This window comes from Chamaea fasciata, unplaced genomic scaffold (assembly GCF_029207755.1).
Source record: "Chamaea fasciata isolate MVZ Bird 193981 ecotype frontalis unplaced genomic scaffold, bChaFas1.0.hap1 SCAF_1, whole genome shotgun sequence".
Classification (NCBI taxonomy): Eukaryota; Metazoa; Chordata; class Aves; order Passeriformes; family Sylviidae; genus Chamaea; species Chamaea fasciata.
In genome coordinates, this window is record NW_027094086.1 from 134,036,965 (window position 1) to 134,063,051 (window position 26,087).

At 35.1% G+C, this 26,087-nt stretch overlaps 1 protein-coding gene across 1 annotated transcript in view; it reads left to right on the forward strand.

Annotated features, from left to right (window-relative positions):
* The window catches only part of MALRD1 (MAM and LDL receptor class A domain containing 1), a 232,061-nt gene that overhangs the window by 160,159 nt on the left and 45,815 nt on the right, over positions 1-26,087 (forward strand). The window contains exons 32-35 of the mRNA XM_066191598.1: positions 3,270-3,471; positions 18,287-18,562; positions 21,822-21,947; positions 23,987-24,053. Of these exons, the coding sequence (XP_066047695.1) occupies positions 3,270-3,471; positions 18,287-18,562; positions 21,822-21,947; positions 23,987-24,053 (671 nt within the window). The remainder of the gene's footprint in view (positions 1-3,269; positions 3,472-18,286; positions 18,563-21,821; positions 21,948-23,986; positions 24,054-26,087) is intronic.

The window sequence follows — 26,087 nt, forward strand, 5'->3', positions numbered from 1 at the left end:
TGAAAAAAGGATTCAGAAGTTTCTAACACACAGGATATTCTGTGGGGAATTAGAACTAAGTCATGACCTCAAGGTGGTAAATAGGATTTTCTAAAGAATGTTGTTCTCTGTGGATCAGCTAGATCAGTATTAGGCTGGAGAACAATCTTATCAGACTGATGAATACAGAGTTGTTCAATGGGATTTTGCTACAACTTGTTGTTTGGTTGTTTTGAGGGTTTTGTGGGTTTGGGGTTGTTTGTTTTGTTTTGGTGGGGGGGTTGTTTGTTTTTGGTTACGATTTTTTTGTTAGGTTGGTTTTTATTTGGTGATTGCTCTTCTTCCATTACATACCACATAGTGAGATTCATCTTGCCAGCTTTTTTCTCTTGCACGTCAGTTGTTTTCACTACCAGGCTAGCGTGTACAGTTTAGATAGGATGCTGTGCAGGAAGGTGGTCCTGGAGGTATTAAGCTCCACAGAGTTGTACCCTTCCAAGGCTTTAGGGAGACCTTATCCATGAAAATTTGCTCAACCTTTCATGGGCTGTACATGCTTACACAGGCCAGCAAAAGTCGTTTATACACTTGAGGTACTTCCTGATCCAGAAGATGCTCAGGCACTGGGTAGCCCCAGGAAAGAAGATAATGTTTCTTCATTTGCACTGGGCACAGCCTCAGAGAGAATAAGACCTGTACCCTCTGCTAAAGTAGCAGAATCCTTGGGCTTCCCACTTTTCTGAACTTTTCTTTAATCACATTTGACACTGCATGCATTTTCAGTTATGTGTAATTCTTTCAGAAATTTCATCTAACTTTTTTAGAAGACATTTAAGAACACAGACCCTTTCCTGGCATAGCTGTGGATAGAAAAAGGTTTGGAGAACTCAGGTATATTCAGGAGTACTTTGGCAAGTAGTGGGATTGAAGCATTACCCCAGGAGGGAACCTGACAAATGAAGCACAACTGGGAGTTCAACAGAGATTTCCAGTGCACCAGTTTAGGGATTTACACTAAATTATATCAGTTTTCTCAATTAGCTATGTTATTGTTATACGCCAGGTTTAAACTTTAGTCAAGCCTAACTGAGAACAGAGTCACATAAATTACCATAACATGTTAATTAATCCATTAGTAATTACATATCTGCACAGCCTTACTCTACGGTAAATGTAAATTAAATCTCAAAGAAAAGACAAGGCATATGGGATGATTTTGCACCTATGTGAACAGGAGCTGATGTCATCAAAATGTCACACTTAAGACCCAGTTTGACTTGCTACAATTCCAGACCCCCTGGCCAGTGAACATACAGCAGGATTCCTGACAGGTTTATTGTTTGTACTGAACTTGAGCTGCAGGGTTGATCTGTATGTGCATAGAATGGGTCCTTGTTGCGTCTGAGACATTTCGTTTGTATGCACACAATGAAATTTCTCTGTACCTAGACAGACCTGTTCAAGCAATTATTGTGCCTTGAAACTTCTAGTATGAGAAACTTCTCCTACTAACCTGACCAAAAGAATTGGGAAAAAAAAAATCTGGCTTTAAACAATGGGACAACCTTTAAGTATCCTGTAAGAAAGATGCTAATATTGCCTTCTAACGTTTCGGATTCTTCCCACTTCCCCAACAGCTATTTGTGCAGCTGTGAGACTTAACAATGAGATATTCTGAAAGAGATAGAACCTCAGTATTTACCTTCCAAAAGTAAATATCACTGCTAATAGGTAAAAACATGCTAACATTGTTATATGCTTTAGAATTCCAGATCATCAAGATTGACACATTTCATGATTGGTGAAATAGTGAATGGTTCCAGAGACACATTGAGATGTTTAATATTGTCCTAACCTTAAATGAAGGGTTTCTCTAATCAAGTGTTTCAACTTAATAAGACCTCAGAGCCCAGTAATGTGAAAAACTGTTACACAGTTTTTATTTTATGGGTTTGGCCATCTCTTTCTTTTTAACACCTGTCCTTTTAGCCCTGCAGGAGGTATGCTTTTAGGAAGACAGTGACAAGATAATGCTGTTACACAATCCAGTAACCAAAGATCAGGCTTGACAAAATTTGGTCCTGATTTGAATTACTCTATGTCAGTAATCTTTCTTGTTCCCTTACTCCAAAAATAAAATAACTAGCACGAATATTCCGGCATCATAGATTTTTTTGATCAATACCCAAGTTCTAAAATTTATGCAGGATTTAGGGTGCCATTTGGGTTTTTAGCTTATTTCTCCCACCATGTGGACTGGGACAATCAAAGGTATTGAACTATACAGATAATTTGCATGCGTTCAAGGTCATAAGTTTCTTGGGCCTCAGGGTTTCTATTCCATTGTTAACCTGGGGCGTTCAGTTGGCAACATGAACCTGCAGATCACTGGAAAATTAGTTTCTGATGAAGAGGATATTGATTATAATAGTCTGTCTCTTAAAAGAACAGTGATTATCTGGAATGGTTAGAATATGCTTACTTTCTTTTTTCCAGTTCTCCACTTCTCTTTTTTTTATTACTCTTTTTTTTTCTTGGTTTTTTTTTTTTTTTTTTTTTTTTTGTGCTCATACTGTATAAGGATAAGGACTTTTAACACCTGAGTGGGAAAAGCAAATACCTCTGCATTCTCCAGTTTCATGTTCTTGGCATAAATTCACTAGTTGTTGGTTAATTGGGGGTTCAATCATTGCTATACTTATTGCTTTCAGTATTTAATTATTTTATTTATTTTTATTCATGGCTTTGCTAAATATGTTTGCAATAACTTCCTGTGACTATCTAAAAGTCTGTATTATAAATTGCTTGTACCAGATGACAGACTTAAATCCCTAGTTGCTACGTCATTTATTTTTATCTCTAAAATCTTCATTAGGTCTAACTATTAAAAAAAAAAAAAAGCTCACCTTTTAGACATGAAAGGATAGCTCAAGATCCTTCTCAGTCTTTTCTCAATTTTTAAATGAATTTGGGATTAAGTCTTTACTCATTATCTTCTATATGTCAGGCTGAGACTGTAGATTTTACAATTAGTGATTGGATTAGGACCTCTTTTTTTTTTCTTTTTTTTTTTTTTCCACAGTAGCTTTATATTTGAATCAGCATTAGCAAAAGTATTCAGTAACATTTGGTCATTACCAATATGAAGTGGATCTGAACCATATCTAAAAGGGTTGGTGCTGCCCAAGCAGGGAGGAGGTGCACTGCTGCACTTGGGCTGTGTAACTCTCCAAGCTGCACACCTGTTACTTAATGTTGATTCATCTGCATCTCTTGGGTTCTATTGACAGGTGTACACGGTTGAAGAACATGGAACAGATATCCTTATGTGGTCGTCTACTAGAAATGAAGAAAACAAATGGATGTATGGAAGTGTAGTTCTCTCCAGTAACAGCCTTTTCAGAGTTGCCTTTGAAGCTGAAGTGGGGTGGAGTCAACCCATAGAATTTGCTCTCGATGACATTTCTTTCACCCCAGAATGCATTGATGGAGGTATGCTATTACAAAAATACATATCATACATTTTCTCTTTTCAGAGGGCAAGGAAAATTGTGGCATTTCATATTTCAACGTATATCCCAGTTACGAAATCTGACATATTTTCTATTTCTCATGGTTTATAGAAGACAGTTTTGTGCTTTAGCTACAAGTTGTACATACAAATAATTATAACAACTCATAATATTACTGGCATTGAGGGCCTCAACCATAGTTGAGAGGAATTTACTGCTGCTCCACTATATTTGTTTTCTCCTGTATGAAAAAAGTCAAAGACATTAGTTTAGGATCAAAGGGTTTTATGAGTATCAAAGTAGTTCACAATTATTTTCAGAGAAAGCTGTTAAGTTTTTATCTTTGCTCTCTTCATAAAATGTGGACCACATCTGCCTCGCTAGCATTTTTTTTGAGTATTTACAATCTGAGTTCTGCTACAGAAGTACTTGATCTATGTAGAAAAAGAATTTTAATGTCTTAAAATGCCCTGTTTTTTTTCTGTGAGAAAAGCAGTCATTTACTCTGAAAACAAAATGTAGCACACAGTGCCATATCATAAGAAAAAGGACAGTATACATGCAAATACAGATTCTGATAGAGATATCAGCAGAACTTAATGGCAAAGGGACAACTATGCGTTATTATATTTACATAAATGACAATATGATGATTATAAAAATCTTAGATAATCTTTCTTTCTATTAATACAGCTCTTGCTGTTCAGGTAGGACAGCCTATGTGTGACCTAGTTGTCACTCTGTTCAAGAAACTTTTTCTTTTATTATTTTTATTGTGAGAAGCACCTCCTGGAGGAATTAAACACATGCTGATTAGAGCATCAAGTGAAATAATATGTTCATGCGAGTGACATTTGTTCAGAATCAAGCTGAATAAGGGTTTTGTTTATTTTCTCTAAATAGGCTCAGGTAAATAATATTTTGGAATGCAATTCAATGAGCTGCAGACTATGTGCATAAACAGGCATTTGTTCTACCCGTATTACGTTAATCACCTTTTTTAACCATATCTTAAGAATTACATAGGCAGTTTCATTCATAGTATAGGGAAATTTGAAAATAGGGAAATTTTCAAATTACATCTTTTAAGTACCTGTAATTCTGAAATAATAATAACTACAGAAATAAATTAATTTTAATAGAGCAACATTTTCTAATTACTTTAATTTTCTCCAGAGATTTTCCAGTTGTAGAATACTTCAAAGTATCTAACTTGTATCACAATCTGTTGCTCTTACAAATGTGATATATCAGAAATTTGGCCTGAAGAAAATTTGTTGGAGTTATATTGGTTACTTACAGTTTGTTGAAAAAGGCAAGAGCTCATGCCTTTTTTACATGCATACATTGCAATTTGATACATAATCTCCTCTCCAGACAAAACACTGTATCTAGATGCTGTTACCTAAGATTGGTTTCATACTCTCATTGGAAGAGTCCTATCCTAATAATCCTCGCTGGCCTGGTAGAGCTTGTGAAGAGGCAAGTGAATTACATAAAATCCATGCAATACAATAAACTACAGCAATTTAGGAAAAAAAGAATCTACCTCTGAATTTTTAATACTGTTCCTGACACAGAGCTACTTAGGAGGTGGTGCTGTTTTTTGCTAACTATTGTTGCCAGAGAGCTGGTTAAATATTCACATGGTAAAATTTCAAGATATTACCTTCTAATGGTATAAAAGCCCTGTCCTGTAGATATTTGAGCAACATTTCTCTGTAACAGAATCGGTGGGAAAGTTTACCTAAGCCACTGTCAGTCCTGCTTTGATTGTTGCTCATTAAGTTTATTCAAAGACCTAGCTCAAAGAAAAGCGTATTACCCGCAGTGCAGGTTTTGTGTAATGTTCTTTCTTTCAGAAGAGAGCTATACTACTGCAGATCTTTTTTCCTCTCTCTGAATTATTATTTTTCAGCTTGCCTTTAATTACTTTTGAGTTTCCAGAGGCAACACGTTCTAAATGGAAGCAATCACAATTTAACTGGTTTGGAGCTCTAAGTAATCAAGCAGTGCCAGCAGCTCTAATTCAACTGTGGTTTTTATATTTTTAAGTAGTCACTCCACATTAGCCATGACAGTTCCTAGATATCCAATAATATTTCTGACCATTTAAGCAAGGTGTAGTCAAGGTAGTGGTAGGTCAAGTTAGGCCTACTGCAGAAGAAGCTTTCAGCTGATGCTGATGCAGAGGAAACTGTTGGTTGCACAGGACCTTGTTCAGAATTAGCTGCTAAATTATACATATTTGTACCTCTTTTCAAGGTCCATGACTTTCTGCTGATGAAGCTGTATGAAGATCTTATTTTACATCATAGGGACCAAAGAATTTAATTGCTAATTAGTTGTAATGATCTTCTTCAAATTTGCAAATAACAGCTTGATTTAAAAAATCCCACAAAACTTTATTTCTATTTAATGTCTACATTTTTCAAAATAAAATTAAAAAACTTTTCTATTTCTAGTTTCAGAGGGACCAAAAATTCCAAAGCATTGAATCAGATTTTATATTCTTTAATGTCTTTCTCATAGTATTTTCTAGTTCAGCTGAAATAGGAGGCAATACAGAAATTCTAAAAATTATTTCTATACCTAATTTTAATCCTAGCATTAACCCAAAGATGCCGAATAACTAAACTTTATTTTGCTTATGAAAATCAGAATACTGTATTTTACCACTCATTCATTACCAGAGAAATAAACCAGATGGAAAAAATTCTGTGTAATTTAGTTAAATAGCACTTCTACATATTGGAGCAGTATTCTTGAGAAACAAATAAATAGTAAATATATTTTGTGACGTCTTCCAGAGATCACCCAAGTGAAATATTTCTGCTTGTGGAAATCTACTGGAAGAGGGTAAATCTCAGTACAAAGTCAGCACTGAATGATGCTCCAGCTCTTTTACACAGTCAAGTTACCTGCTAGGCCCTATTTAGCTGCAACTCTTTGGGTACTTATACCTCTAAATTGTACTGCTTTAACTAATTGCTTAAGTAATTTTGATTTATTCAAAACGAACAGTGTTGACACTGTAAAATGAATATTTGGGATGAATCTTGGGTATAAAGACAAGTGCAAATATGTGGTGCCTGAGGCTCCAGTGTATTTGAGAAAACAGTATTTGCTTTTCCACCATCAGTCATGCTTATCACCAGTTCAGTATTAATATTTCTTACTGAAATAATTAATTTGAATAAAATTAATCTGGAGGTGCTTCTGTGTCTATTCTACTTTACCTTTCCTTATAAGTCTCTGCTTTTAAATTTCTGGGTTTAGTCTGTTTGCTGCACAGTTTATTTCCCATAGCTGCTCAACACTATCTGAAGTATTTTGTTTCTTTTCTTCTGTTTTGTGAATCACTTTTTATAAATTTTGATCATTTTATTTTAAAATATTTTTTACTTCTGAGATTTTTTCATGCATTCCCTTCTTTATATAACATTTTTGAAAAAATGTCTCTTTAGCATATAAACTTAGCACACCAGAAAGACTGTCACTGTTAGAAATTTCCCACCACACCCCACTGCAGCTTTCCTTTCACCGGAAAGATTTGTTTCCAGTAGAACATATTATTATGTAAAGATACATTGGATATAAAAGGACCATTCAAATAGTGCAAAACATTTAGCACAGACAGGACACGTCGTCCCCAACACTGTGTCATCTGACTGTGGTGGAGTTGTGAATCTAGGAACTGCTATTTCACAGATGCAATGGGTTGGGGCTTTTTTCTGATGTTGTCATAGTTCTTGACTTTACCACACAGGTTACCAACAAAACGGTCAGATTTGCCCCTTAGGACCTGAAGTACTGTAAAATTTTCAGTGATTGTTGGCAACTTTCACTTCGGCAAAACATTGGCTTTGAAATGTCATATTTCTTCCAAGTCTCCCCATTGCTGTGTAGCAAAGCACAAACTAAACTTTGTGTAAAGGTTGTATATAATCCTTATACTGAGTGAGCTTTCACTTGTGAAAAAACAAATAGAAGAAACAAATCAGAATCTGTGAATTATAAGACAGGTTTTAGCTTCATATTCAAGCCCAAGGGTATTTTTAAAAATGTGTACAAAGGTGTCCCAGTACCCTAAAACCTAATATCCTCCAACAACTGAATTTTCACTATATTTGAACTATCATAAGACAGTCATGAGATATAGCCATATCCATCCCTTTAGATCACCTTTCCTAGTTTTCTTGAAGAAATAATAATGCAAAAACCGTGTGACAAAGGAAATTATATTCAATCAAATTTAAGATAGATATACTCAGAATTTCTGGCCAGCCACAGTAAGTAAGAAAAAAAGTGCATTTAGAAATATAACCTGTCACCAACAGTTCTGGAAATCATAGAAAGAGTATAAGAAAAGGGGATCCAAATGTGCTGTTTTACCCCATTACATTTCCCATTTGCAGCCATTTGTAATTGTCTTCCTAAGCCACATGTAGTCTCAGAATAAAGATCCTCAGGTTTTTTCTTTCCCTTTGAACTTATCTGTTCCCCTTTTAGCATCAGGGAAATTTTTAATACTCAGAAATTAAATTATATACTGCTGCTTGTACGACTCTAGGCTTATATTCATGAATAGAAAAGCTGTTTAGTGCTTTCTCATTTAGGCCTTGAAATGTATGAAGTCTTTATTTAAACCTTGGTGATTCACTCTTTTGTGTGGTTGGTAGGATTTTCTTAAGACATATCCATAAAGCAGTTTCAAATCTCACAATAGATGTATGCTATAGAGCCAGTCCTGAAGTTCCTTCAGAGTTAAATAATTTGCATTGACTTCCAAACAACAGCAGAATATATGGAATATCATACTAAAATTTCTGATAGGTGCAGGTTCAAGCATCAAGATAAGAAGGAAGGTGTCCCAAAGGGCCAGAGCTGTCAACCATTCTTTATGTTCAAGGTGCAAGGAAATGAGTGTTATAACTGGATTCCAATTTAAACTCTGTTTTATGACTGGTTATAACTTGAAAATAGCCGAATGAAGATAGAATCTAATAACTTAGTAAAACAATAGTGACTTTGAAAACTATTTCCATGTGGCTAGATAGTGGAGAGAAAGAAAGTGGTAAAATAAAAATCTATGTATATAATCAGCTGATAATGATTTGAGATTTTCAAGATCAGTATTTTTCTAAACTACCATAATTTTAGATAATATGTGGTATCTTGAAAGTATTTGATTTTCAGGGAAAAAAAAATGGAAGTAACATTTTTTTAGAAATTAATCCCCTTTGTGATTTTAGATAAGAAACCCACAGACCAAAGGTATAAATGTGTGGAAATACTAATGTCATAACATTTTGCCTAGTTATTATTTATTTGTTTTTGACACCACATATTCACAGAATCACAGAATATCCTGAGTAGGAAGGGACCCACAATGATCATCAAGTTCAGTTCCTTGCGGTGCAAAGAACCATCCCCAAGCGTCACACTCTGTGCCTGACAGCATTGTCCAAACACTCCTTGAGCTCTGTCAGGCTGGTGCTGTCGCCACTGCCCTGGGGAGTCTGTTCCAGTGCTCAGACAAATATTGAGACTTTTTCCTCCCTATTTTATCTCCGCTTCATGAAACACATTCTTTGAATCTTGATTGCTTATAAACCTCCTCTGCTTTTCCTGCCACAGATTTCCATTTGCTTTAAAACAGGGTCTGTGTGTTTATATGTAAAAATAATCTTTAACCACATTACTGAATACTACTTTTCTTAAAGCTCTCTTTTCTTTTTCCAGTACAGAGATGAGAGATAATTGATGAGAGATGATTGAATATTTTTATTTCTCTATGCACATGATTCAAATATATCTTTTACTGCAGAATTTCTTATCTTTATGAAGAGTTTTTCTAAAGACCATATAGTTACTGTGTCCAAATATCTGAAAAATATTTGATAACTACCTGCATAACTACTTCTTATTGCATAATGTCATCTATCTGACAAATAAAAAAAAAGGTTGGGATAAAAAAAACTCAGCAATTTTGAGTACTAGTTTGGAAATATCCAAACCATTTTTATTTTCAGACTTATAAAAATAAAGAATCCTGAATTGACCAGAAAAACAAAATATTAATTGGCCAAAATGTTTCCCCTGTGCAGACCCTAAACTGGCAGACTAGTGAGAAGCTGTCTTGAATTAGGGCACTTTAAAGAGGATGACTAAGACCATTTAGAGAGGAGACTCTAAAATGAGTTACATCCCTTTAGTCTTAACTAATCCCTTTCCACTAATAAAGAAAGAATACTAGTAGATATAAGTCAAGAAATACCATTTACTAACAAGCAGAACAGCAAAAGGCAAAAATAACCCCAGTAAATAACTACTAGATACAAAATTGCTAACTCTCAGGAACCCCAGAGGTGCAACGAGAGACCCAAAATGCCAGAAATACCCTTCCCAAGATGGTGCCAGTGTGTCCTGAAAGACAGAGGGAAAATGGCACCAGCTTTCTCCCCAAGATGGTGCTTCCCAGGTGGCCCATGGTCTGGTGCACCAAAAGAGCCCTCCCGGGAAGGAGGCAGCTTACAGAGCTGCCCCATGGCAGATGAAATCCTGCCAGTGGTGTGGGGTCAGCTCTGCCACTTCCTCCTTCCACCCACTGGCCTCTGCCAGTGTTGGGGTTGATGTCCCTGACCCACTGCTGTGCCGGGTGAAATCCACTCTGTCGGTGCTGGCAGGGGCTGACCCAGCCCATGGGGCCAGCTCAAGCTTCACTGCCTGTGGAATTTGTAAGATTCACTCTAAAGACAGTTTCTAACTGCAAAATGCAGTTTTTCCAGGTTGCTACAGTGGCAAGCCCAGAAACCCACCCAAAGCAGCCCTTTTAAAAGGTCAGCATCCACCTTCAGCAAACTTCACCAAGCAAGGAAGGGAATCAGCTTGGGTGCCCTGGCCTTCTAAAGGGACCAGCATGTCCCAGCTGTCCCACAATTCTGGTTCTGGGTGTGCTGGGGTTTAAAGAGGCAATATGAGATAGATGTGAAATACAACGACGTTCCAGGTTACCCATGACAGAAGCATTACAGGCAAACTAGTCAAAAAATTAAACAACTCAGAAGTGAGCCATTTGCAGATCATTTTATATGCTCTCCTGCACTTTTAGTAGATCCCATTTCACAAGAAAATAAGAAAAGCATAGATGACATTTTTATCTAATTAAGAGAAAACAACCCAAAAAGTAGTGTGTGTTTGTGTGAACTTTGTGCAAAAAAATAGCTGAGTGGTGCAGAGAGAATCTTGTGGAGGGGTGTGCATGTGTGTGTGTCCACGTGTATGAATCTGTGTGTCTGTGTGTGCTCAAGTGTGTCCATGTGTGCCCATGGATGAAGCAACACAGGAAATTCTGCAGCACAGCAAGACTCATCTGACAAAACCTTAGGCAGTGTCAATGATCCTTCTCTGAACTCCCAGAGCCCAAGTGCTGGAAATACTGAAAGAGTTAACTGCCTGAGCTGCTGGTACTACAATGTTAGATCATGGGGAAAAACACCATAGAGGAGACTTAACTTCTGATTTCTTTAAGTTGCAGCGCCGGGGGAATCACTGTTATCTTGTCTGCTCATGCTTGCAGTGAAGCAGAAATCTGTCTCACACTGAGTTTCTTTCTGAGAAAGGGGAAGAAGAAACTCAAGGAGTTTCTTTCCTCAAGGGCAGGAGATGAATCATGGGAGTAGTTGTAAGGGGAGACTGCTCACAGAAACGACGGAGGGGAAGAGGAAAGCAGGATGAGTAGTAACAGAGGACTGGAGATACCAGGGAAATTTGTGAATAGGTTGTTTAGTCAATTAGCTTTTCCCTGAAACCAATCACTATATGCTTTAGGTCCATGTCTCTTGGCAGAGTTAGGGCATTTATGCATTTTTAAAGACTAAAAATTGTGAATCAAGGCATAGTACCTTAGAGAGATTCTTCAGCCTGTTCTTGTGCACAGACCTAGCTGGTATCAAAAGGCAAAACTTTTTGTGGATTTCACAGAAAAGCAACTGGGAATAATTTTAGGATAAGATAATTACATGATATAAACTAGAATAATTATTGACAATTCTTGAATGCAATTATGTTGTGTATGTTTAAATTAATAATTATACTATCTTTGTCCAAAACCTTCAGTTTCTCTCTGCCTTCTTATAACTTATCCAGAATACTGAAATCTTCTGCAGCAAGCTGCATGCCTTTTGGGAAATTAAAATTCTTTGGATTTATTAAAAGGGTATTAAAATAGTTTCATTAATATTGAACCTCCAAACCCCATCTGTTTACACCAGAAAAACTTCAAATCACACAGATGATATTTTTCCTTGCTAAGTTCATTCATAAAAATCAACATATTTCCTTGGAGGGATGGAGAGAAATAATATTTGGAATGAAATGGTTTCATGATGCTATCTTAAAGAGCAGAAAATTCTCAGACTCTTCCTTCTGTAAAACCTACTCGTCTCCTCAATAAGAGTAAGTCTTCAACTCAGATTTATCTCAGAAATTTTATCCACTTCATTTTGTGGAAGACTAAAACTTAACAGCTCCTCCACATTGTCATTGCTTCTAATAAATAAACAAGCCAGCAAATCCATCACATTAGCAGGCATAGCTAGCAATTCCAGACAGCTCTTAGCAGAAATATGGCAAATATTGCCATATTCCTGTCATAGGTAGTCAGTGTGCTCCAGCTAGAAGCAGTAGTTCTCTGAGTGAAGACTAAACCATAGCTTGACTTTACTGACAGTAAACCCGTCTGTTTTCCATTATGTTTGCATATTAGCAAACTGTGATCATTTAAAGTAAATCCTGAGCAGACATAAAAATCTGAAGTCATTGGGCCATGTTCTGCTTTTTTTTCAATTCTGGATTTGTCATGGGGTCTCGGACCCTTTCCAGAACGCTGCCGGTAGCTCTGTCTTCTCATGAAGGAAAGACATTTGAAGATTCAATTGGCCAGACTCAATTCCCCTCCCCCCTCCCCTTTGTTTTTTTTGTCTTCTTATAAACTTGGAAATAAACAGCAGGAGTTTTATTGTAATGGATGAAAACCCATGGAAAGATTGTTAAAGTATTTGAATAGTTTAATCCAATTAATTTTTGTACCAAGTTTGTTTCCTTTCAGCCACCTTGACTGCGTTGATTTCATGCCCTGATCCGATGTTTACTGAACTGAAATTGAGGCCTGACATTTATTTCAAATTAATTAATGCACTGGATTGGGCCCATAATTAATTTATACTCTTGTCTAATGAAATCTACTGGAGGGAGTTATTTTTGAGCTCTCTTAGCTACAGTTAATAGGCCCACCGTTTTTATTACATTTAGTAGGCAAATTACTTATGCAAATATATCAGACAGGTTGTTGGTTTTCAAGGGTCGGATGCAAGGCCCATTAAAATCAATATGAGTTATCCCATTTACTTAAATGGACTTTAGAGCCAGGTCTGATACAACTGAGGTAGTGCTGCCTAACGGCATATGTGGTAACTTTATTTTATGCTCTCTGGTGTTGACTCTAAGGCCAATGTCCACTAGTCTTAACTAAAATTCACTGTTACAGGTGGTATATAAATATAAATGGGGATCTACTCTGCACCAGAGATCTTGGTATTTGAAGAGGGAAGGCAGAAAAGAGGAGGATAGCCTGGAGGTGTTGCTTCATTCAAATTAAGCATGTTTGTGTGTTTCTTGCTGTGATAATGACTGTGTAATACAAACATTTATTTGATATTAGCATTTGGGTAATAGCAGTTATATGGTTTTCTGTGATTGAATCCCTGTAATTCATGAGCAAAATATTTGCAGTGCCAACCTGTGAAACAGGATCATACACTCAATGGATGACAAAGACAATAATACAGCAAAGCATAGGTGTACAGAAAATGCTCATCAATAAACAGTAAGCCTTTAACAAGTCCCTATCTCACAAATATATAATTGTGTCCTTGACAATGAGCACTTATTAACACTTTTCATATTTAAAGGCTCTTTTCTCCAAAATCATCAGCTCATGAGCTTTATTTACTGTAAACATGGTTTGATGGTTAGCACATTGCGATAAAAATGTATTTAAAAGTACCTATTTGATCTGACAACAATGAAATACAGATATATACAGCTGTAGTTATTGCAGTACATGGAGCAGTACATACCAAATTTTATTTGCTTTAAACACTGGTATGATTTTTATGCTTTTTTATATCTACCTCAGCTACTTGACTTCTCTTAAAAGTGTGAAGGTGCTTGTGAGTTAGCACTTCTGGTCCATAGATTATAACTCAGCCAGCACAGCTGGGTGAGTAAGTTTCAAAAGACGTAGGACCAATTTAAAATGTCAAGTTTTAGGACCTAATTAAAATGTATTTTTTATGATATACAAGTAGATGTTATATGCACATTTTTAAACCCTTTCTTTAATTTTGGTTATTTGCCATATGCAAAGTAAAAATAAGAGCAAAATAAAACACTGAGTGCAAAGTGAAATAAATAAGGACATGTACTCAGCTTTCTACTTAAAAAGTCATGATTTCTTTAGCCATAACAGAACATCAACAATTTACTGCTGTTTTCCATGCGGATCTAAATTCAGACTCAGTGCTTTGCAGTGCAGAGGTTATTTTTGCTGAAGTTGTTTTTGTTTAGTTTGCTTTTCATCCGTGTGCAAATACTGAATTTTTGAGGATTTTTAGTCCTGCTTTTCAGTGAGCATGCAGCCTTGATACAAAAAGTTAAAGCTTTTATACTGTCTTCCTTAGAATTCATAATTTTCAGTAGATTTATCTCCACATCCTTAAATAGTTTCAAACAGATACTGCTTTTGAAAAAATAACCTGTACAATGTCTCCTGCACTCGTGAATGTGGTCTGGAAATGAGAGTCACATGGCACTCAAGAGATGAGTGCTGCCTTGGGAACATCTTTTCTGCATTTGAGAAAAGGTGAGGGAAACATTTTTATGGCATGCCAGTGTTAGGCAGTTGTTGAATTGAACAACATTAAGTGACAGAAAGGATGTATGGGCCACAAACAGTACCATTTGCATTCAAAATGCTCCACTTCAGATTCTGCTGTTTAAATAACTTTCATATATTTGTACAAGAGGAAAATATAAGGTTCATAGATGTAAGTAAGTTTAGTTTTTATTGTTAAATTGTGTGACTGTACTACTGTGTGAGTCAGCACATGGAGCGTGTTACTGACGAGTCTCTCATTAGTGCCAGCTTGTTTTTCACTGCAAACCACATTGTAGTGTTAACACCTTAGTTTAATTCTTCACAGTGGCAAGAAAACAGAATGAATATTCCCACTTTTTAGAAGGAAATGTGTCAGTAGCAGATACTGCAATGATGAGCCTAAAATAAATAATTACATAGATGGTAGCTTTGAATACAAGTAATTAGTTTTGCATTAATGTTGCTTGAGATTTCTTTTCAGTTGGAATTAGTTAATGATTTTCTATATTTGCATATTCTTAATTAGCTTTTTTTAGTTGTTAACTTTGTACAAATGAATGTTTTTATAAGTTTTCTATTTTTTTTACCAGGAAGATTTAATTTATAATTAAGAAAAGCATTTATAAACTACTTTGTGTAAAGAAAATAGACTGAACTTCAGGGTAGAGTTTTGGCAGACCATGGCAATAACAACATCTTCTAGAATGTCATCCAGAGCACAATTTTTCCATTGTATCTGAAACCAAATACGTGTGAACTAATGAATTAATTAACATATAACATGAGTTAATAAGCAAGGAATATTCCTATGATCTTTGAAGTACATTCTTATCTCATGCACTGTTCTGATCTAAAAGGATTTTACTTATTTCAGGGTATGACTTTGGATTTTTTTTTTATTTAGTGCAAATATAAAACAGACCTCATAAGACCCCTGATTAACCTTACCCCTAAGTCAGCCTGGACATATCTTTGCTGGCCTTGGTGAATATTGCACACCCTAATATAATTGCTATGCAAGCCAGGAAGAACTTCATCCTACAAATTATTTTCTAACAACCAGAGAGAATAATGATAGAAAATAAATAAATAAATAAATAATGATAATAATAGTAATAATGATGATGATGATGATTAGAATATTGGGTAAACATTCATCTCCCATTCAAAATAAAAACCTTCAAATATTTCCTTAAATACTGAATTTAGCACAGGATTATTTACATGCATAAGCTCATTATATGATTGGGCTCATAAGGCTAAAATGATCAGGGTTACAAAAGTCTGAAAATAATTTAACACTCAAGGCCAGATTCATAAAAAGCAACACATTCAAGAAATATTGAGTTTAAGAGGGGATTTCAGTTTATAGAACAAATTTGGTTAGAAGCATGTGAGTAAACATATCATGAACAGGAAATTAAACTGGGTCAGAAATGCTCACAAATGTATTATAAATGCAATCTTTCCTGCAACATAAACAGGCAACAAGAGGAAAATCAAATATATTGTATCTGTGTGGGGTTAATTTCCCTAGTATCAGAACAAAAACCAGAAAAGCTAACACAGGGCTATGCAAGGACAAAAGAATGTGCATAAGCAGAACTGACTCCAGCTTAAGTCATTTTCACTATCTAAATGCCCCCTAGGCACTGTGAGGGAAAGGTCAGAAATAACAGAAAGAAAAAACAAATATTATCAAATATAATCATACATTTTATTTTTTCCCAGGGCAAGTGCAAACTAAAATTAAAAAAATTTTTCTTTTACTCCACTGTGAAAGATTTGACAGCACTAGTTCTGTATCAATGGAGAGAGAAATATGTTCAATCAACATTTCAGCAGTATCGTGGCAGAACCATGGCCTTATATGCAGTCTCTGTATGACATACCAAATTCAAATATCTTTATGGGCTACTATTATCATCTAATAAATTATAGGACCAAAGTAGAAAAAATGCAAAGTCTAGAATACTTTTAATTTGTACAAAATCAATCCACTATGTGATTTAAATGTCTATTATCAACTATCTAAAACCAACTTCCATAAGCCTTTTAAAGTAGCATAAATATATTCTTAGACTAACACATTTATTAAACACATATGAAACCACAGTATTTTCAATCCCATGTAAAAGTACACATCTTTGAGGCATTCATGGAATAATTCTGAATACAAACAGGACAAAGGATCACTAGGTTATTATTTTCACTGAGTCAATATCCATTTTTGTTATTTTATGTGTTACATTATATCTAGTGAATCAAACACATTTTTCTAGTAGAATGATTTAACTTAATAACATTAGGAACATGAAATAATATCAGGCATGTTCTATTGTATGAAGCTTTTCAATTATGATTTTTTGATATAAGGTCAACATGAAAATCAGATTTCTAGTCTATAGAAGGTCTGTATTACACAGAAGTTTGAGCTTTTTCTCCTTGTAGCTGCTTCACAAGCAACTGGATGGTAAAATAATGCCAGTATTCTGTTTATCTGACAGCATTAACAGTTCATTTATTTGTACAAAAAGCTGTTGTTATTAAGGATGGAAGTATCTTTGAAACTCAGCATGTTTTAACAAAGTCCTCACACTGTAAACCCCTGATATTGCAGAATCCACAAACATACTGATATATGACCAGTGGATTAAAAGTCGTAAATCATGCCAAAATCCATGTACTCCCTTACAGAGTGTCATGCCTTAATGGAGCAGCAACATTGGACATCTGAGGTCCGAAAACAATGCTTGCACCATTTCAAAAGACAAGATGAAACCCACCCATGACTTTTGTGCTTGTCTCCTTTGCCTCAGCCCAAGCCACCAGCAAAACTCTTCTTGTCTTTTACAGAGGAAGTGACATTGGTCTTACCTTGCCTTTAACAATCATATTATATTTTTTACTTAGGTGCTGCAAATTGACCTCGAAAGATTAAATGTATGAAGCAAAATTTTGGAGTTTTTTCTCTTTTCCCTGCACATAAAAAGTACAGGAATCCATCACACTGCTTCCATGGGAGATGCTGGTGCTATAAAGAACACAATATTAGCACAGTCAGCTCCTTAGAAATTAGTTTCCACAAATAGATCTTATGCTTCTGCTAATAAAATTCAGTTACAATGGTTTTCATAGGAAAAAAGAAAGACTTAAGTATCTGGGACAGTTTATTTATATACATGATCACAAAAAGCTTTCCCCAGTATTTTCTTCCAGTAATGCAAGTAAGCATGGAATTTTTTTGTTTGTTTGTTTATTTTATTCATTTATTTTTTGTCAGCTGTCTGAATTAGTTAAAGTAAAAAATTCTAAACCCACATTTTTTTACTTGCATCCTGGAAACCTATCTAGTATTTTTTAAAATTTAATTCTCTATCACATCAAGCTAAGCTGAAGAGTCAGAGTGATAATAAACTAGATCAGTAAAAAAAAATTATTGTTACTTTATAAAAATCTTTTTCTTAAGTTAACTTCAAGTTATAACTTGAGGGCTATTTTAAGGCTTTCTAAATACTGGATGAAAGACAAGATTCATTAATATTTTGATATTAAATCTTCCAATGTGTACATAGCAAAAGAAGTAATAGGATCAAAATAAATGCTGAACTTGAGCTTCAGAAGCAAAATGCTGCAACAACAACAATGGAGTTTATATGAGACAAGATGTTTTTAATGCTGTGTTTTGCACTTAGAAGCCATGTCTTTTCTAAAAGTCATGTTCTTTTTTTAAGAGAGTTTAGTAACCAAAATCAGCTGCATTCCCAGCAGGTTCTGTGTCTGTCTCAAAGACATTCAATATGAATGATTACTGGAGTAGTAGAATCACTAAACGCTCGTTTTGTTCTTGTAGGATCAGCTGTTCCACGCCCTCCAGCTTGCAGTGGTGACGAGTTCCCGTGTGCGTACGTCCAGCAGTGTTTGCCCCGCGGTGCGCGGTGTGACGGGGTTGAGGAGTGCACGGATGGCAGTGATGAGATGAATTGTCCCATGGAGATGCCACCCTCCACAGTTCCAGGCTCCTGCAAGGAGACAGAGTTCCTGTGTCCTTCCCAAGGATGTATCCTGTCCCTCCTGCAGTGCGATGGTGTGCCTGACTGCCACCTCAGTGAAGATGAAGTTGTCTGCCGTAAGTTACTTTCATGGTGGTAGTTATGGCAATGTTAACTTACCTACCTAAACCAGTGATGTTTTAGGAAAGAAAAAGAGCAACACAGTGAAGTTTAGTGTAAAATTCATCATTCCCTTGTCAAAAAGAAAAAACCTATTTGTGTCACATAGAATGCATTAATTGAAGAGATGCTTTACATTTCTAAATAATTTTGCTTATGTATTTTAATCTCCTGCCTATATTCGTGGTATTTTCTTTTTAAAAATGCAATTGTGCTTCTGTTAATATTTACAAGCATTTCCACATTTTTTCCTTAAATCAGTCAGCTGCATTTGCATTGCATCTGTAACCTCTGATTATGATATGATGGAAAGATAGGCTTCTCCAGTTCTGTAATTCAATAATATTTAAGGCAGTCCTGACTATTCAAGGATTCTGAAATCGAGTCAGTTCATGAAGTAGCAGCAATCTCTGCCCCAAGCAAAGAAAGGGGCTCACAAACAAAACACAAGGTCAATAGGCTTTGAAATGTAACTGCAATGAGATGCCATTGAAAAAACATCTGAAACAGATAGACACAAAAGTGAGTGTCTGTCCATTTAAAAATATTTCGTTATTAGCAGATGAACTGAGGCCAACTGCATCATTGCAGAAATTTCAAAATAATTAACTACATAGAAAACAAAGAAAAAGAGGCTTTTTATATAAACACTTTCTATACCTATCATGCTGCAAAATTTTTAACATATTTTTCATCCTTATCAGAATGAAAAAAAATTGGTAAAAATATGTTTGCAGTGGATTAGAAATTCATGTTCTTTAATATTTTCTATCAAAACTACTAAATATAAATACAGGCTACTGCACATGCCATTTATTTCAGCAAACTAGTCTACCCACTGGGCATGGATTTGGCAGACTATCTGTGTAAGTCTTTTGTTTAGAAGTGATCTGTGGTTTTGTTAGCAGAAGGCCTGATTTTGGAGATAACTTTGATGTTAAATTCTACCTACCCTGGCAACAGGTAGAAATTTTGGATGTTCCTTTCCTCACATAAAACTCTCATGGTTAATCTTCATTTGACCTTGTTTCCTCTCAATCTGTCCTCTGGTAGAAGGGTCCATGTTGTGTTCTATTACACGCACATCCCAACTCCACACCACAAAAGCTGATGTGGAACCTCAAAATCTGAAAGCCAAAGGATTTCCATGATTTTCTGTATTACCCAAACAACTGAGATATTGCTTTGTTTTGTTTATTTTACTGTTTTGACTTCTAAACAAAACCCAGGGATTAAGAAGAAATTAAATCCTGACCTATTCAAATAACAAATATTCTCCATAGATACTTGACAACTTTGGGGTTTCAGTCTGAAGGCACCTTAGTCAAGTCTGTGCTTCATTGTTACTCCAACATTTGGTTCATAGTATATAAACATGTAAGCATTGATAGTGTAAGATAGAAATACAGAAGCAGTAATTCTTGTTCCTTCTCTGAAGAAGACACTTCAGAGAAGCAAAGCAAAGCAGGGAAGAAGGCAAAGTAAAAAGAAGTTGATTCGTGCTAGTTTGGAATGAAATCAGTGGAAAGCTGATTGCTGATACAGCTGGTGCTGAGATCCAGCTGTGTATGCCATGACAGCACAGCGTTTAATCTTTAGCTTCCTACTTTTATTAGGTAAAAAGCCAGAGAAGTTTGTCAACTGGGAAGGTCAGAGGGAAAAAGTAAATATCTCAGAAATTTTATTCTTTTATTGAAATTTATGCATGATCTATAAAATTGATTGTTGTGCTAGTTACTCCAACCTATGTTACTCTAATAATAGCACAGATTGAAAGTGAGGGTTTACTTTTTTAGATTTTAGATTGATATCTTTTTCCTTGGTGCAGATCAAATCTACCTACTTATTTTAAAAAACTTCATTTTAGGAATTACTGACACTTTCCATTTTGTGTTGCATAGCAATTTTATTCATTTAAGTGTAAAACAAAACACAACACTATTTAAATGTAGTACAAAAGAGTTATGGGTTCTGAATTCAGGAATTCCTCAGAAAAGTTTTCTTTTGGGATAAAGACTAGTAGTCAAAATGAATCTTGCTGAGATTAAGGAAAAAACCCAAAAGGAGGCTAGGACAAAAAAACCCAACTAAACGAAAAAAAACATTGGTCAATTCCCTACTAAAAACACAGTTTCCACCACAGAAATGCTTTTGTTCATGACTTAGAGATTTATGCAGACAGAAATTTCTGTAGAGTTCACGTAGCAGTTAGGTTGTACAATATCATGATAATACTGTTTTATACCTACTAATGTAGTGGAATTTATTGCTTGTTGCATTTAACAAAAAAATTCTGAAACATAATTCCAGTTATGGATGTTGTACTTGGCTGGCTCTCTTCTTGCTGTCAATTTAAGTGAAGGGTATATTATCTCACCTAATTAGTCTTTTATTTGCCTGATTACAACAGTAAGGGTGTAAAACAAACATTAACACCAGTGGGGTGTATACATTAGTTTTCCACATACCAACATATTTTTCTATCTGTATCATCTGACTGACGTGCTAATAGCAATGAATTAAAAGTAATTTCTCAGTTTTTTGTAGTGCACCAAAATGTGTCTCTTGTAGCCCTGGTAAATTTTAAATACGTATGAAATATTCAAAATTTTATACTTTCAAACAGGCTGTGATATCATTATCCCTTCTACTGGTTTAATTTGCACCTGGAAAATTAAATATAGATGAAAATTGAATATTTTCATATCTTCACTGGTTTTTAGTGCCATGTGGTCTTAATATTCTTTACCACAGCACCAATAACTTGGTGTCATACTCCTTAACTGCAAAATTTTCACCTGTTAGCCCATTGCTATGACTGTTCCCTCTGTAATGCACTAAAATAATGTGTAAAAAAATTGATTCCATCATTTTGAAACTAGTAGTTGAATGAGAGTTGATTATGTTTTGTGATATCTTTTTTTGTGGGTTTTCTTAGGGATTTTGCAGTGTACACTCTCAACATTGTAATTTAATAAGCACTCCTTCACAAATATTACATGGGAAAATTTGGGTTCTCTACCATCTGTGCTCTTTATTTGTTTACTTATTTAGCATCTCAGTAGTAAAATTGTGTGTCTTTGAAGATTAAAGCTTGTAGAGGTCATACAGATGCAAATTTATATCCTACAGTACGAATCAAGTTTTCTGCTAGTTTTTTAACTGTGAGAAAAAAAATACAGCTGATGATAACGACCATGTTACTTTTTGTTTCAGCCATTAAAGATTGTTCTGATGGTTCTTTGTTATGTGCTTCAACTAATCAATGTATACCACTCTCCCAGCGTTGTGATGGAATTGCAGACTGCATTGATTCCAGCCTTGATGAGTCCGGCTGTTCAGGTACTTACTTTTGCATAAAAATAACATTTGAAACAAAGAAAGTATAGTTATTTCCTACTGAATCTTTTGGCAGTCCTCAAACTTGACTGAGGTTCCTCTGCTAAAACTTTATCAAATTATATTAGGCATGAATTTTCCTGATGATGGTACAACACAGATGAAAATGAGAAAAAGATGAAGAAGAATAATATGATTAATACCTTAACATCTTCACGTGATCATAAGGGGTGTTTCTTACTGCATAAACACATTATTCTAAAAACCACAACCCTTTGCAGTATACTAAAAGTCTACTTTTAGTACTTTCCTTGATTTTAGCCAGTTGAGTTTACCCATATTGTTGACCAAAAAGATTGCTTATTTGTGGGATTTCTTTTCCCAAATTGATTACAAATCCAGGTTGGAAAATAAACTAAATAACATGTGTTTTAGTACAGTGCATTTGACACAATATTCAGGTTTGATTTGCAGTAGTTAAATGGTGAAGAAAGATAAGTACAGGACAATAATACACATTTGATGTGAATTAGATTTTTATTAACAAAATCTAACAAATACAGAAATGATGGTGATATAAATAATTAAATCTAGATTCAAAAATAAATGACAGAAAGGTACTGCAGCTCTTCTTCAAGACAGATATAACCTCTTGACCAGTTCTGTACTGGCAGTACTCTGCCAGCTTTGCTGAAGTTGCTGAGAATTTAACTCTCTCTTTTCATAATTTTTATGAGTTACGTGATAAAATTCACAACATATAGGCATGGCAATCATAGAATTCATTAGAATATTTAAAACGTCTATTCACAAACTAAAAGTTTTACAAACACTTATTGGTAGGAGGCATCCACAATTTCTTTTGGAGTGAAACTTGACCAGAAGTATTGTGTTCACTATCTCTTATAGCACCATAAAATGGTTTGGGTTGGAAGGGACCTTAAAGATCACAAAGTTGCAATGCCCCTGACTTGGGCAGGCATGAGCCCAGGTTGCTCATGTGAGAGAATAAATCATACTTCAACATTAAAGAACACAGCTTCTATAATGGTGAGAGACTTCATTCTTGGTAAATTTGATTTATAAAAATGATTTTAAATTAAAAGGAATTTATTCAGAAATTAGTTCAATATAGAAGGATATAGAACATTATCTAGTATACATGCATAACAGCAATTTTAAAATCTATTATTTTTTTAGAAAGCAGATCTTTTAAGTAAGTAATTCACTTTTCAAAATCTAATACTGAAACTGGAGATGTTCACACTGAATAGCACTGTTATATGCTGCAATAATGAATTTCATTCTGCTCATATCCGAAACTCTTTAGTTCTAATTTGTAAATTGCCAGTTATTTTCATCCTAAAGAAGTTTGAGGGGATTCTTTTTTGATTTTGAGTTTTTTTCTTACTAAAGCAATGTAAAACTAAGTTTTAGTAAAACTAAATGTGAGGATGTGGAAATCCAGGTTAAGGGACATCAAGCATTTTTAAGAGAATATTAATAAGAATATCACTACTTAAACACCTTTTTTCTTTTAAAGCCTGATTTCCCTTGTTCTTATGAGAATATGATTCTAAGTGTTAAAATTCAGAATGTCTTTAATGAAAGGGTTTGTCACAAAAGGGTTTCTGTTCACCAGCCCTATATAAAAGCTATTAATAATAATGTAGACTTAGGTACTAATTAAATATTAGTTCAATTCTTTTGGGTCTTATTTTATATATTCCCATTGTTTGAAAACCAAGTAAGTGGCAAAAATTCCATTTCTGGAGTCAGATGAAAATCTCCTTTGAGAAAAATTTTAAGCCTATTCATATGGAGCATAAGGATTTCAATAAGCTCAAGAGCACTCCATTGCTTGTAATATTCTTATGACTTCACACTTGTATCACCAAGCCCAGGTCTAAAAAAAAGAAGTTTTGGAAGTGCTAAGCACTCAAAAGGATAGACGTGAATATTTTGCCATTTTGAAAATCAGATAATGACAAATGTAATAAAAAAGAAGGAGGAAATCACAATTTTTACCTTTATGTTTGCAGCTTGTCCTGAAGGATACTGCAAAAATGGAGGAAAATGCGTCATCAAAAATGACATCCCATTATGCCAGTAAGTTTCTTTGGCAATTGACTTATGCTTGAGGTTGGAAAAAGCTGCTGTTGAAACAGGTGGTTTGCTCCCCAGGGATTGAAATGACATTCAGTAGAAGTGTATTTTAAAAAGTCGCTGTATCTCGACACTATTTTTATTTACACTTAAGGAGTTAAAACACATATTGAGAAGAATGTTATTTATCAGATAGAATTTTTTGAAACTTTCATCTGTCATTACATGAGACAACCTGATGGCCTGACACCCTAAGTTTTCTGTGTCACGTTTCTCATCAACATTTAAAAACATGTTTTTGTGCCTTGTTTGCAGCAGGGCGTTGTATACATCAGATGATATTTTACAACAGGCCACATACTCATCTTTATCTTCCTGTCAGGTATTTGGAAAAAGAAAGGGCTTTTTCCACTTATTCCCTCTCCCCCCCCCCCCCCCAAAAAAAAAAAAAAAAAAAAAAAAAAAAAAAGAAAAGGGGTTAAAAATATGCTTGTAATTTTTCTGAAAATACTCTCTGATGAAAAAAATTCTGAGGTAGAATGTACAAGCCATTAGAAAGAGTCTCAGGCTATCTGAAGTGACTCATTTGCACAAGATCACTCTGTTTCCCATTGGGAAATTAGAGGAGACTTTCTAAGTGCAAGGAAAGTGATGGTATGTGTTATCATGCTTTTGTCCTTCACATGCTTCAGTGGAGCTTGCCAGAGTTTGCCAAATTACTAAAGAGGTAACTATTTTATCACAGTAGCTATCTTAGTCAAGAGTAGATGCTAAGGTTTGTCTCCCAGTCACTAGAAAACGCATATTAATAAGCCTGCTTTGTCTTTCAAGACAGGTTTATCCTTTATTGGCTGAAGAAATATGATATATAACATGTCCAGAAAATATAGGGACATTCATATAGGGTATTTCAATTTGGGTCTCAGAAAACACTGTTAATTACCTGCAGAGTTCCAAAAAAATGTCCACTATAATAGAAGAGGGAATAGTGTCTTGTCAAGAATGGCAAGAATCTTGGAATTTCATCAAGGTGACTGCTTCAAAATTTCTTTGAACACATAAAGAGAAAAGGTGGACAAAAACTGTGGGGAAAGATTGTGGAATGAAAGGTCAGCAGAAAATAAAGGGATTTGCAGTAGGAGGTTTGTGATTTGTAGACTAAATCATTGATCAAAAAAATAATTGCTTGTAGGAACAAAGCTCCGGGGCAGTAATTGAGATTTTAAGTATACAAGAGAATTATGAGAACTGAACCTCTGCTCAGACCTGCAAGAGAAAGTCTAATACAAACTAGCAAATCTTTTTTTATCTACAGAAATAAAAGACAGTTGGAATAAAAATAGTAAGTAAAACTAGTAAAAAGAGTACTTTCCCTCAGCATTCAGCAAGAAACACATTTAATTCTGATGTAATGCAAAGGTAATCAGAGCAGAGGCACAGAAACAAAAATTCCTAACTGAGGAGTTAACATAACTTCAAGAGCTGTACATGCTTGTGTTGGGGAAATGGGTCATCTCTACTCAAGATTGCAAGAACACGAGTGCAGATTGCAACAGGCTTTCTGTAAACTGCCTGTAGGGGAAGTGACTGGAGAACAACAAATGGGGAAGAAAAGGGGTAGCCAGATCAACAGTCTCATATCAATACCATTCAAGGCTTTATAATATTTTTGAGGAACTACTTATACATATAATAACAGGAGAGTAAACCATTACTAAGATAAACTTCTGCATGACTCCCCAAAAACATACCTAAAATAATCAAAAATGTAGAAGTATATCAATTTTCAATATCCGGGGGGGGGGACCCCAAAGCAAACAAAAAACCCTTGAACAGTAGTGAAAAATCAAATACAAACAAGCAACTCCCCAAAAAACCCCAAATCAACAGAACAAAAATAGAAATTATCTTGAAAAATAAACTATTTTTTTACCTTTTAGTTCTCAGTCCTTCCTCTAAATTTCCTGAAAAATAAAAGATAAATTTAGCTAGAAATATCTTCCTCCCTTGAGAGCAACTGTTCTTTTAGACTGCAGG